At 41.0% G+C, this 13,112-nt stretch overlaps 1 protein-coding gene across 2 annotated transcripts in view; it reads right to left on the bottom strand.

The window, feature by feature from the left end:
* PRKCA (protein kinase C alpha) overlaps positions 1–13,112 on the bottom strand; it is a 297,369-nt gene that overhangs the window by 283,647 nt on the left and 610 nt on the right. For both annotated transcript variants that reach the window (XM_026654585.2, XM_026654586.2), the window contains exon 2: positions 7,620–7,651. In XM_026654585.2, coding sequence (XP_026510370.1) covers positions 7,620–7,651 — 32 coding nt within the window. The remainder of the gene's footprint in view (positions 1–7,619; positions 7,652–13,112) is intronic.

Here is a 13,112-nt window from a genome sequence, read left to right as displayed (position 1 = left end):
GATTCCAGAAAACAGAGCAAAAAGCTTCCCCCTGCCCCCCGCCCATCTAACCAGTTTGCTCTCTTGCTTGACAATGGGGAAAAAAATCATTTTTATGATCTTACAATGTTTTCACTTTAACAATCACAAGGATGACCTACAAAGAATGAAAAAAACTGTTTCAAATCTCTGAGAACAGCTTGAGTAAACTTGAACGCAATTTGTTTACTAACAATCCGTCAGAGTTACAACATGCTGACAATGATTCTACCATACAGTATTAATGTTTTATTAAATAGTAGAGAAACTGATTACAAATGCAAGGGTCCAAAAAGACGACCTTAACAGTTACACAAAGCTCTATGGAGCCCGAATTTTAAAGCTAAGTGCAAGATTTTCATATAGAGTATGATCCCAATTGTGCACCAACTATATGGACCAAGATTCTACTCTCATAGAGGTCATCAGCAAATTCCCATTGACTTCGATGAGAGCAGGATCAGGCCCAACATTTCTCAGCAATATTTTACAGCTTTAAGATCTGCCCTTCTCGAGTGCAGTCAGATGCCCCTTACCACCACTCATCCTGCCCCCTCCAAAAGGGCAGACAGAGAAAGGTTGGTACACAAAACCCAGAAGAGGAACAATGAATGGGAGCAGTCACATGTACTATAGAGATATGTAACCAAGTAGCAAAGTTCACATCTAGAATTTGACCCATAACCAAAATTCCCTGAAGTTAGCAGAGATTCAAATTGATTGCTCTGGTTCAGGCCCACTTCTAATACTATAAAAATCAGCCAGTGTTTGAATGTTTACTGCAATAACTGAGCTCAGTGAAGTGACTGAAGAACAGAGCCAGAAAATTCAGATATAATCATCACAGTACAGTACATGGCAACTGCACTTGTATTTCCCCTTCCTGGTCCAGCAAGGGCACCAAACCCTCAGGCTTCCCTAGCTGTTGCCTCTCTTGGGTAGAGATCTACATCCTTTTCCCTTCTGACCAGGGTATTGCCAAGCTGCACAGTTCCCTGCCTTCACTATGTATGTCTCAGCACAGACAGGTTGCCCCAGGACACCTGCTGGCTTTTTCTTCAGAGATGGGTGACAAATGTAATTGCTACGTTTATAAGTATCACACAGTTTTTTTCTAAGCAAGCCTACTTTATTCTTAAGGTAAAAAGAAATGCAGACAAAACATTAAAAACAACAAAAGAACCTACACGCATGTTAATAAGCTTATACTGGTTAACCCCAACCCTAACACAAATTCTGGCAGGATGTGTCATTTAACTCCCTCACCCTAGGGGAGTCCTTGTGGTCACAAGTTCATCACAGGTTTCAGCGTGCTAGCCGTGTTAGTCTGTATCAGCAACAACAAGGAGTCCTTGTGGCACCTTAGAGACTAACAACTTTATTTGGGCATAAGCTTTCGTGAGCTAAAACCCACTTCATCAGATGCATGGAGTGAAAAACACAATAGGCAGGTATATATATTACAGCACATGAAAAGATGGGAGTTGCCTTAACAAGTGGGGGGTCAGTGCTAACGAGGCCAATTCAATCAAGGTGGATGTGGGCTATTCCCAACAGTTGACAAGAAGATGTTAGTATCAACAGAGGGGAAAAGTGCACTCATAACATGTTCAGTTCACCATTTATACACTGCAGGGGTCTTTAATCTGGAGTTTCCAGAAACAGGTAAGTAGTACACATTGGGTCTTTCTCCCCAGTTAGTATCCTCAAAAGATTAACTTCAGAGGGGAGAATTTGCACCACTTCACATACAGCTGTTCCAGAAAAACCTCTGAACTTCCTAATACCTTCCAGAGATTGTATTATCTTGTCTTCCTGATAAAGAAGTTCCATACAACCTCAAAATGTACATAAACATTTGCATTTCTAATACAACATCTCTCAAAGGCATTAACCCTAATTCAGTAAGGTTTAACTTCATTCAATAAAGTTCATTGTGGATACTGGCAGTCACATTAATGCTTAGGATACTTTTTTTAAAAAAATTTCCTTTTGTAATAATTAGGTGCACTATATAGTGAAGGACTCAGAATTCCGCAAAAAAAATCAGAATTAGCTAGGGACCGGTATACCGCGGACAAAAACTTTAAATTTTCCCACTGAACTCTGGTAACACAGCTCAGTTCTGGCCTGTAATATATAATTTTAATATTTGCTCCGTGCCACACAGATAGGCATGGTGTTTTTTCCAACACTCCTGCATGATTCCAATCCTAATACTCTTGAGAAGAGATTAACAATTATACCAAATTGTGATAAAATTGTGCAAGCCCTCCATGAAATGACACAGAGGAACTTATAGGATGGGATCCTAAATGGTGGTTTTGAATATGAACTAGGATGAACTCACCAAAATCATTTTCACTCTCGATACATCTACAGTTGTGCAAGAATAGCTCTTTGAGACAACAACTGTCCCAGCACACAGTACACTAGGTTGGGGCCTTTGAGCATTAAGGAAATACAAACAACAAAAGTCTGATTTTACTATCCTTTGTAAATGTAAAGGATAAATTTAAATTTAAGGTTGGTTTACACCCAAAAGTTAAGTTGTGCAAGACTTTTATACGGAATTAAAGATAAAAAGAAACACTATCTTTTTTCTTTAAAACATTAATGAAAATATTTTTTGGATATAAACTGTCTCCTGCAATGTTGAAACCCCAACACTGCAGCACAGGCCTACTGCATGGCAGCTAGAAATTGAAACTGACTATGACAAAGGAAAAACACTGTTGCAAGACCCAAAGTGAATCCAGAACAAAAAGTATACAAAGACAAGAAAGAACTTGTATTAAATTTTTATCCCAAGAGTGTCACTTTAAATTGGAATTTTAGTAGTACTTTGTATATGACTTTCCTGTAATACAAGTTAAAAATATGGAAGAGTATGAGACGTACCTAAAACACATGCAGCATTAACTGTAACAGTTCATGTAAATGCATGCAGTTAGGATTTGTGGGTTCATTCGTAAGTTGCTGGCGCAAATTCTTCAATTAGGGTCCTTTATGGTAGCAGATTATTGGAAGCCTTTACGGTTTGTTGCATTAATGTATATTACCAGGGAACATTCCACCTCCCCCCTTTCAATAACTTACTGCCAAAGAGAGCTTAAGCCACCTATGGCTTTAAGAAAAAATACCCAAACTCCAATTTGTCTGTCACGTTTCAGTCTAGCATGAGATTTTGCAACATGGAGAATCAGACCAAGAACTATACTATAGTTGTGCTAGGAGCTGTCACTATAATAATAGAAATTTTTGTCATATTCTTCATCAATGTCTTTTCTCCGAATCTAATATCTTTATTTTAAAATGTCATGCAGCTTTTGGAACCTGCTTTCTAGCTACGGTAGCATCTTGCAGTCCTTTTACTTCCTTATCCTCGTTATTTACAATCACTTCATTACAGTCATTGTACCAGCTTTCACCCTGCATAGTTGTCCTAAGTTTATTCCTTCTTCAGTATTTCAGAGCCTTTCAATAAGAAAAAACGACAATGAATTCAAAGGTTTTTTGTTTGTTTCTTTTTTACAAACTTAATACAGTAAAAGCTTTGTTATCCAGCATGTTAGGGGAATGGCGGTGGGGGGGGCCAGTAAGTCAAAAATACTGGTTAACTGAGAGTTATACTTACCAATGGGAGGGAGGGAATTTGGGTGCGGGAGGGAGCTCAGTGCTGGGAATTGTGGCGCGGGCTCTGAGGGGGGAGTTTGGGTTAGGGAGGGGGCTTGGGGCAGGGGTGCGGGAGGGGTTTTGGGGTGTTGGGTCTGGGCGTTGCTCACCTTGGGTGGCTCCCCAGAAGCGGTGACATGTCCCTGCTGCTCCTAAGCGGAGGTGCAGCCAGGCAGCTCTGCACACTGCCTCCGCCCACAGTCGCCACCCCCGCAGCTCCCATTAGCCACGGTTCCCAGCCAGCCAATGGGAGCTGCAGAGCCAGCGCTCAGGGCAGGGGCAGCGCACGGAGACCCCGCGGCTGTTCCTCTGCCTAGGAGCAGCAGGGACAAGTCACCGCTTCCGGGGAGCCACGCAGAGCCAGGTAGGGAGCCTGCCAGCCCTGCAACAACCAGACTTTTAATGGATATCACAAATGCCAGTTTCTAGAGCTTTCCAGTTGGTAAAGTGCTGGATAACACAGCTTTTACTGTAGTGACTTTATTTCTCATGGAATGTTAAATGATACTCTAACTATAGCAGCTTTCCAAATACCATACAATTCCATTAATTTCCAATACTAGTTAGCTTCCAAGATATAAAAATTTGGTTGATTTTTTTTTAAATTAGAGTTAAAAAGTTTCTTGTAAAAATCAATTTGGTTTGACCAACTTCAATTAACACCTGGTTTAACATTTCACTTCGCATATTCATTCTTCCCCCTCTCCAACCCCATTCTACACACCACGTCCTGCCAGATCAAGACAAGGTAACACAATTAGGCTACAACAAAGGACATGAAACAGTCACTGAATGTTTTTTTAGCAACATTACAATAAACAAAATCCCTAATCACACAAGACGTGACAGAGACACACGTTTTTAAAGGACTACATAATTAAGATAAAATTTATGATTTTATTTTGCATTAGCTGCCAGGAGGTGAAAGGCCCACTTTTTCTCTTGGGCTTCCATTTCCATCTGCCCATCATCCAGTATTTCTCTACTTTTCTTTTCCTATTTTCCCCTTTACATTCTTATTTAATGTCCTCAGATTCAGCAAAACTTTCTCACTTATTCACTTCAGTTAACAATGCCCTGGCCTGGCCTGAAGTTCTCAATTAATCCTGCATTTCAGAGTTGCATGGGTGCTACAGTGAAGCAGTCTGACCTCAAACATAACTCTGACTATTAATAATAAAGGAAAAGGGAGAGGCACGAGGAAGAAAGGAAGGAGAGAAAGAAATGAACAATTAATTTTCTATCTATAGTAGAACTGTTTTTGAACTAAAGAACTATGATTCAAGTCAGAGAGCTGAAGTGCAGCACCCACCCAATTATCAGAGAGAGTGATTTAAGATTCAAGGACAACTCCTGATAATATTTCTCATGAATGTGATTTCACTTTCATCTGGATCAGCAAACAGCAAAGTTCATCATTTAAATATTATAGTAGGAAAGATCAGATACCACAGTGATTGGTGCATTAACACACAGACAAACAACATTCAGGATGAAGAAATGTATTTTAAGGCATTAGCAACCATGATAAAGATGAGAATTTTTTTAAATGATCATGTTCTTTATTACTTTTGACCATGTAAGAGCAGAGTCCAAATGCACAGTCCAGAGTATCCTCCAGTAGTGTAAAAGCACAGAAATACTGCTTGGATGGATGCACAAGAAACATGGGGAAGGACATCTTCAGGGTCCAGAAAAAAAACGACTTTCAGAGCATGAAATCCCCCACTGTTGCCAGTGCCAAGACAATGTCTTGGAGATTAGACAAGATCAAACTCTGATCTTTACCTATGATAAATATCATTCCTTACCTAATAGGCCTTCTCTCGGAAAATTAAAATTAACCCTACCAGTTTGAGTGTAAGTGTAGTAGGAGAAACCCTCCCAAAAGATAAGAAATTGGAAACAGGAACTGCCATACTAAATCTGATAGTAGTCCATCTAGTCCTGTATCGTTGGTGGATAACTGCAAGTATCAGCTGCTTAAGAGAAAGATGCAACAAACTCTGCAATAAGCAATTATGGAATAACACATGGGAAGTTTCCTCCTAACCCCATAGAGTTAAAGGCAAGCTTATGAGAAAGTTTGAAAAGATTTTGAACTGGATTTATTTTATCCATCTTGTTCCAAGTTTTTTAAATATTTGAGGAGGAGGAGTATAACATGCTCGCTTCAGAGCTAGTTCATTCCCATGCTCTTACACACCTCCTTGCCAAACATTGAGCATACCCAACTATTCCCATACCTGAAGCTTCCCTATGTATTCAACCAGCTTCTATCAGTAAAATGCAATAAAGGGAGAAATCAGGGAGGCCCTTAAATTTCAACATATTAAATACTTGACATGCTCATGGCCCATAATAGTGAAGTACACCAGAAAAAGAACATGCACATTTCATAGTAAGGCAACACACAGAAAAGTGTACTTCCTTACCAACTGATTTTTTAAAGGTTCATCACTAAAAACAAATACGAAATGAATGGAGAACATTCTCACCCCCCATTCTTAGTTAATTTTTGTAACATCATCTATGTAGTTCAGGGAACTGCCCGTGTTGAACATTTAAATAATTCCTTCACTAGAGGCCAAATTGCAAGGTCTTTAATGGAACAAAGAGAGTGTCACGTTATTAAAGATTTGGCAGTATGATACTAGATCTATGACTTACAAAGAGCAATAAGACATAGGGATAGCAGGAGAATTAAAAGTAACAAGGTTTTTTTCCTGTGTAAATTCTATGATAAAAATATGCTTACATAGTGGACAACAGGCAAAATATAGACTACACTTTTAGAAAGGGGGATATAAATGTACTGTAGTCACTCTTTTTCACTAGAAAAAATAGTAGCAAGGGTATATTTTTTAAAGATATCACCCCTGTATGTACAGGATGAGAAAGGTTTTATTTTTAAAAGTGCCAGCTAACATCAAAATAGCCCTGCCATGAAATGACCACAACTAACAGTGCGCTCATTCCCCTACTTAATAAATACAATCAGTATTGAGGATAGAAAAATGTGGTTTAAAGCATTAGCAAACAATCGTAGAAAGTGTAATGAGCGAAGGAGCCAGAAGGCTAGCTACTGAGTACACATGTAGCATCAACAGGACAGATAAATTATAAGAAGTTACAGCATTCTGACGTCTATTAAAAACATTAAAAGGTTACGATGCTATATATAAAGTAGACAAAGAAAACTATTGCTAACTCAGAATAAATACTGAATGAGTATCACAATGGCACAGTTTATAAAGCCTATAACAGAACGTAGCATGAAATAAGTTTTAATATATCTATCCTATTATAACTTCCAACTGTTATCAGTTCACATTATTACAATAATTGCTAGCTCTGCTGACTGGGAATTAATTACAGTCATTTTATCGTTTGGGGGTTTCTTAATTGTATTCTACATCACAGAGTGATTCCCTTGTGTTGATTAAAACAGAGTTCAAACCAATGGTCTATCTGAATTTATAGGTAAAAAGGATGAAGATTAAAAACAAAAAGATTGGGACATGAAAGAAAATCCATAAGACTAAAAGGTGATTTCATTTTCCAACACACCCCCACATGCAGCACCTTCTGGCCCCCACTTCCCCCCCCCCAAAAAAAAGTGATCCCTGTAAGGTATAAATTGCATAAACATTCTTTTTGTAAAAAGTTAGAGGCTGCACTGTATGCAGATGATGACATTTAATTTGAGGAAACTCTGTCAAAAGAAACTTTCTGGTTTGGCTGTTTCACATTTTAAAAAAATCTTAATTCAACAATTCTAATCCTTTTCAACGTACATATGGACAGATCACTTGCATAGCTTTTCCTGCTGTTTGTTTCCTTCTTGCTATACCGGTCAACCTTTGGCTGGATTTAAAATGAAGTGTAACACTATATGCCAATCAATAAACTAATTTGTGGCTTACCTTGGCACTGAAATCCTTGTTTCCCAAACCCCCTGCAAGGGAAAAAGACAAACACTGTCTTAACATATTTAGTTATTGCTTCTTCCCACTAACCTACTATAATAAAAAAAAAACACCTCACATTAAAGTACATGATTTCAGGTTTTGTTAAGAAAGCAACAGATTTTATAATACAAAACAAAGCATTAACCCATCTATTTCAAAGATGAGAATAGCAGCAGATTCCAGCTATGTAATTTCATTTTCTGGCAAACCTTTATTTTATTTTTATTTTATTTTACAAGCAATTTTGGATCCACAATTAGTGTCATCTGTGAATATTACATAATGTTACAATTCACTCCATGCCATGTGTATCCTTACGATATTATAAATACTCCAACTGCTAGAGGGCTATAAAAAGAACCATAGTTGGATTCTAAGATGAATTTTAGTATGCATATTGAGATTTAACTATCTACAACAGTGATTGCGGGATGAGATCAGGAGACAGATGTACAGAAAGGCGTTTGACGCTGGTTGTTTTGGGGCTTTTACAAAGAATATTCAGCTAACACAGAGAAAATAAATTAATAAAGGCCACTGCTTTAATAACTATTGTACTTCTAATCTTTTAAAAATAATTCTATTAATAAAGTTATCATTGTTTGAAACAATGATTTAAACATGTGCATAGTATTAGCTATCATACCCAGAGTTTAATAATATATAAAATCTCACGCAAATCACCACCTCATTTTTTCATTTTTCATTTTGACATTGAGTTCTTTTTCTCCATCAACAAAAATAGTTGTTTTCAGTAGTCATTTACACACACTCTCTACATTCTCTCTTTTGAGTATGTTTTGTATCTGCGGCAGTAGCTGAAAGTGTTTATACTGAGAGAAAACAAAACCAAATTACAAAGACAAACATCCAGCAAAAGCCATTACATTGAATATAGCTCCCTTTAGCAAAAATAAGTATGAGGTTTAGCTACAAAATTTATGATTAAATAACTAACAATAACATCTCTTCCTCATATCCAAATATTTATTGTGATTTAGAGAAAAAAATCATTTAAAAAAAACCTCATGCAACTTCAGTAAAAATTTACTTCAAATTAAAGTTGACATTAAAGGGACATGCAACTTTACAAAAAAATTTAGTTTTATCTGAAACATTTTTCATACTGTTCTTACAAGTGAAACCTAAGATCATGATACTGGAAAGATTATAAAATTGTATTTGCTTATTTACTCTGAGTATATTTGACAATACTTTCCATACAGTCTTTTCACTGTTTCTCTGTTTGTGTGGGTCTTTCACTCCATAACACAAGAGAGAAAAATTGTTTTTTCTAAAATATACAAATATAATTATAAAACCACCAAAACAGACAACAGGACTAAGGCTGGACACAGAATCTGAAGCTACTTTTAGGTTAGGTGATTAGATTTCAAGACAACAGTGTTCTTTGACCAGCTAAACTGAGAATGCATCCTTTCTTCATGGTTTGTACTGAAAGATACTAGTTCACATTTGAGTCTGTTTCATGCAATCTATAGTGTAATGAATCTCTCTCATCCAAAATTTCACAAAATAAAGCAAACCTTGGGTAGAATTTCCTTTAAACAAATTTGGCAAGTCTAAATAAGAATCTGCTACCTAGTTCGATATTAAGATCATCAAGTTTGATTAAAAACAAAAAACAACCCACACACTTTTGGGGAGGACTTCATTCCACTGAAATATTACATGTTCTTTATTCACACCTCCAAATGTTTAATAATAGTCACATTCTTGATTTTTATCCCTCAACTGGAAATTGTTATGGGGATGCAACAGTTAGGTGTCCATTTAATGACCTCTGAAGATGCCATACTTGCCATGTTTTTGGTGCAAAAGCACCCAATATTTCATCTGACTTTAAACCAATAATGAAAAAGAATGTACTGAAGTTGCTGCATGCTGTCTTTGAAGAACATTTAAGAGCTTCCTAGACTTACTAGCAAGGAAAGACCACAGCGTACAACTACTCTTGCCACCTGTCAACAACAGGATATCCTTTCACTTTCAAATACATCCTGTAATCAGGTGCCTTTTATCATGACGGTATTGTTTTTAAAAACTGCATTATTTATCTGTACCAATACATGCTGACAATAACCCTGCAGCATTCTTTCAGACCTGCCAAGTCTCATTCTTTTTGGATTTATTTTAAAGCAGTTTTTAAATTCTTCTACTTTTACAATGAAGGGTTTTGCAATTTCCCCCAAATTGTGATAGTGTGAGAAGCCAGAACTTATTTTTCCCTTTTCTACAGTCTGCCTATGTCCGTTTCAGCTACTCCTCTCCCCACATATTTTCAACGGTTTGTTGCATGCTCCCCTCTCACATGTTTTATTGTGTTTGCTAATAGAATCAGTCTCTCTCTGCCACAGCATCCAAGTTAAAGAAGGCAGTACAAAGAGAGAAACTGAGAATGTACAGTAGGCCAAGGGTCATGCCGCCCAGTGCATGCTGAGGGAGCCAGCCAAGTGCAGTGTGCACACAGCCAGTTGCATGCATTCCCCTCACAATCTTCTCACACTGCTGAGCCCCAAGGAACAACAGACTTTATTTTCAGCAGTGCTCATCACCACCCACCGCTCTCACTAACGGCAGTGGGAAAGGTGGGTGCTCCTCAAATTTGAAGATCAAGCCCCTAAGTCTTTCCTCTCTCCACACAAGTTGCAGAACGCAACATAAAGAGAAGGAAGCACATGAATGTATATAATTTACAAGTGAGCCAAGTGCCCCACCCATTCCCACTGTCTCAGGTCAGGTCACAGCGTATTAGCAATCAGTCTGCATACTACTCATTGCTGCCCTGCTTAGCAGAGGGTATACGATGCAGCTAAGCCAACCGCATGCAAGCACACGCTGAAATTGCCCTGTCTGGCCTAGGGTATGAGTGAGCTGAGTACACCACTTGGTCAAGAGCATGATAGGGACTAACAATTCAGTGTTTGCTTCTGGATTCTGAAGAGCCTTGCAGAGCCTTGCAACCTGCCCTGAACCCAACAGGACCCAATTCCCAGTGTCAGGTTTGAGTCGATCAGGTTGGGTCTGAAAAGAACCAACCCTCTCGGATCCAGGTCTGGTCAGGTAGGCTCTGATCATCTCCTCCTGCCTGTGAAGTCGGTGCTGCAGCAGCTGCGTGCCCCGCTCCTGCCAACCACCACCACCTCACTGTGCTGTGAATGCTGCAGAGTGCACTCACGAGTCACAGCACATCTCACTCCACAGCACAAACAGCGCAGCAAGGCAGCAGTGGCAGGGTACACGCCTGCCACTGTGCTGACCCCATGGGCAGGAGACGGCCCGAGAGGATTCACAGGCACGAGACGTGAGAAGCCACTACCCAACTGAACCCCAAGTATGAGGTGGAGGCAGCCGATATCAGTTTGGAGGGAAGTGTTGGGTCCAGGTTGGATCTAAAAAGGACTCAACATGCTCAGGTCAGGTTTGTGCCTAGGTTGCGTTCAGGTCAGGCTTTAAAATTAGGCCCGAGCAGACCGTTAATTTGATTATTTCGTCCTCTTTGTCTCTCAGCAGCCTCTTTCCTATACTTGCTAATCTAGAGGCACCGGCTGCAATGTATTTTCTAGTCTCCCTGCCCTCCTCAGGCAGCAACAGGGAAACACAGGAACAGCAACTATCACAAAGATAATGAAAAGGCTGCAAAAGTTTTGCTGAATGACTGGAGAATGGTGCAAACGCTGGGAAGCAGGGAGGTCCCTTACCAGATTAAAACAGTGGCTGTAGAACCTGGGCAGGATGAGATTAGATGCTAGGGAGGCATAAAGGCTAGGGAAATCAATGAAGTGACAGCACAACTTGGGTTGGGGGAGGAGGGATAAGAATGTATGGTGGTCTGAAGGAGATGAGGTGTGCTCCGAGTATCACAATAGGGAAACAGATGTTTAGGGGATGGAGGACAGTCCAAGAGATAATCCCCAGATTAAACTGATCCTGTGGCTGCAGAACATGGGTTGGGTGCATATCTAAGGACTGCAGAGAGTGTTTATTTCTTGCCCAAGGGATCAAGTGTCATTTCCTAGGCGTCCCCAGGGTGCATGGAGGTCTCCCTAAGAGACTCACAAAATGAAGTGCAATGGCTGCAAAACAGGGGTGCGTGTGCCTTACGGCACGGGTCAGAGTATAATGGGAGGTGATTTAGAGTTGTTCCCAGGGTTCAAGCTAGGGGGTTCCCCAGTTAGAGTCACCAGTGGCTGCAGGATGTGCGCAAAATGCATTCCTATAGGCGAGTTACTAGGGAAGTCACCAAAAGAAGTTAATGTACACCTCTACTCCAATATAACGCGACCCGATATAACACGAATTCGGATATAACACAGTAAAGCAGTGCTCCGGGCGGGGGCGGGCTTGCGCACTCCAGCGGATCAAAGCAAGTTCGATACAACGCGGTAAGATTTTTTGGCTCCCGAGAACAGCGTTAAATCGGCGTAGAGGTGTACTAGCTGCAGAAGGTGTGCTGGGCAACAGGGATGAATACATAGATATGTTGTGTTGGAGGCAATATGGGGGGGAAGAAGGAAGGTCACTCCGATTAAATAGGTGCAGTAGGGCTGCACTAAGTGGCCTAGCTAAGGTGATCAGATATGGGGGAAGGCACATGGCATGGAGGAACTCCTCCCTAGCAAGGTGTTGGAATAGCAAGGTACAAGCAGTATAGTGGGGTCTCTCATCAAATTACATAGGTGCAGTGGCAGCATAAGGTGGGCTGGCTGAAGTGGGTAGTTCATAGCATCCCGAATCATAGGGGGAGAGGACAGATGTTACAGGCAAGGTAGCAGGGAGTCTCACCAGATGAAGTCAGTGCAGTGGCTGCAGGAAGAGGGCTAGCTAAGAGAGCAGTGTGTGGGTGGGGGGAGGGGGGGATAGAGGGAGCAGGGGCCGCATTGGGGGGGGCTCTCTCACCAGAAGAAGTCAGTGCAATGGCTGCAGAAGGGGATGGTATAGAGGCAGTATACAGGGAGTCACTGCAGTACAGCAGAAGGGTGGGTGGCTGGGGGGGCATGGGCAATATAGGAACCAGCGGTGGTATAGGGGCAGTGTAAGTGGCAGGGAGCAATATGGGGGTGGTATAGCAGCAGGGACAGCACAGGAGCAGTACAGGGGTCTCTCACCAGGTGAAGTCGGTGCAGGGCTGCAGGAGGGGAGTTGCTCGGGGGACGGTAGAGAGCGATGTAAGCGGCAGGGAGCAGTACAGGGGTGGTATAGGGATGGGGGCGGTAGAGGGGCAGGGGCAGTACAGGAGCCGGGCAGCGGTCTCTCACCAGGTGAAGTCGGTGCAGTGGCTGCAGGAGGGGAGTTACCCGGGGGAGGGGCAGTATAAGGGCAGGGAGCAGTACGGGGGTGATATAGGGGGTCTCTCACCAGGTGAAGTCGGTGCAGTGGCTGCAGGAGTGGAGCAGTACAGGGATGGTATAGGGACAGGAGGAGGGG

Source organism: Terrapene carolina, unplaced genomic scaffold (assembly GCF_002925995.2).
Source record: "Terrapene carolina triunguis isolate 2854851 unplaced genomic scaffold, T_m_triunguis-2.0 Scaffold192, whole genome shotgun sequence".
NCBI lineage: Eukaryota > Metazoa > Chordata > Testudines > Emydidae > Terrapene > Terrapene triunguis.
Note: the sequence above shows the minus strand (reverse complement) of the source record. Positions and strands in the feature narration are given on the sequence as shown.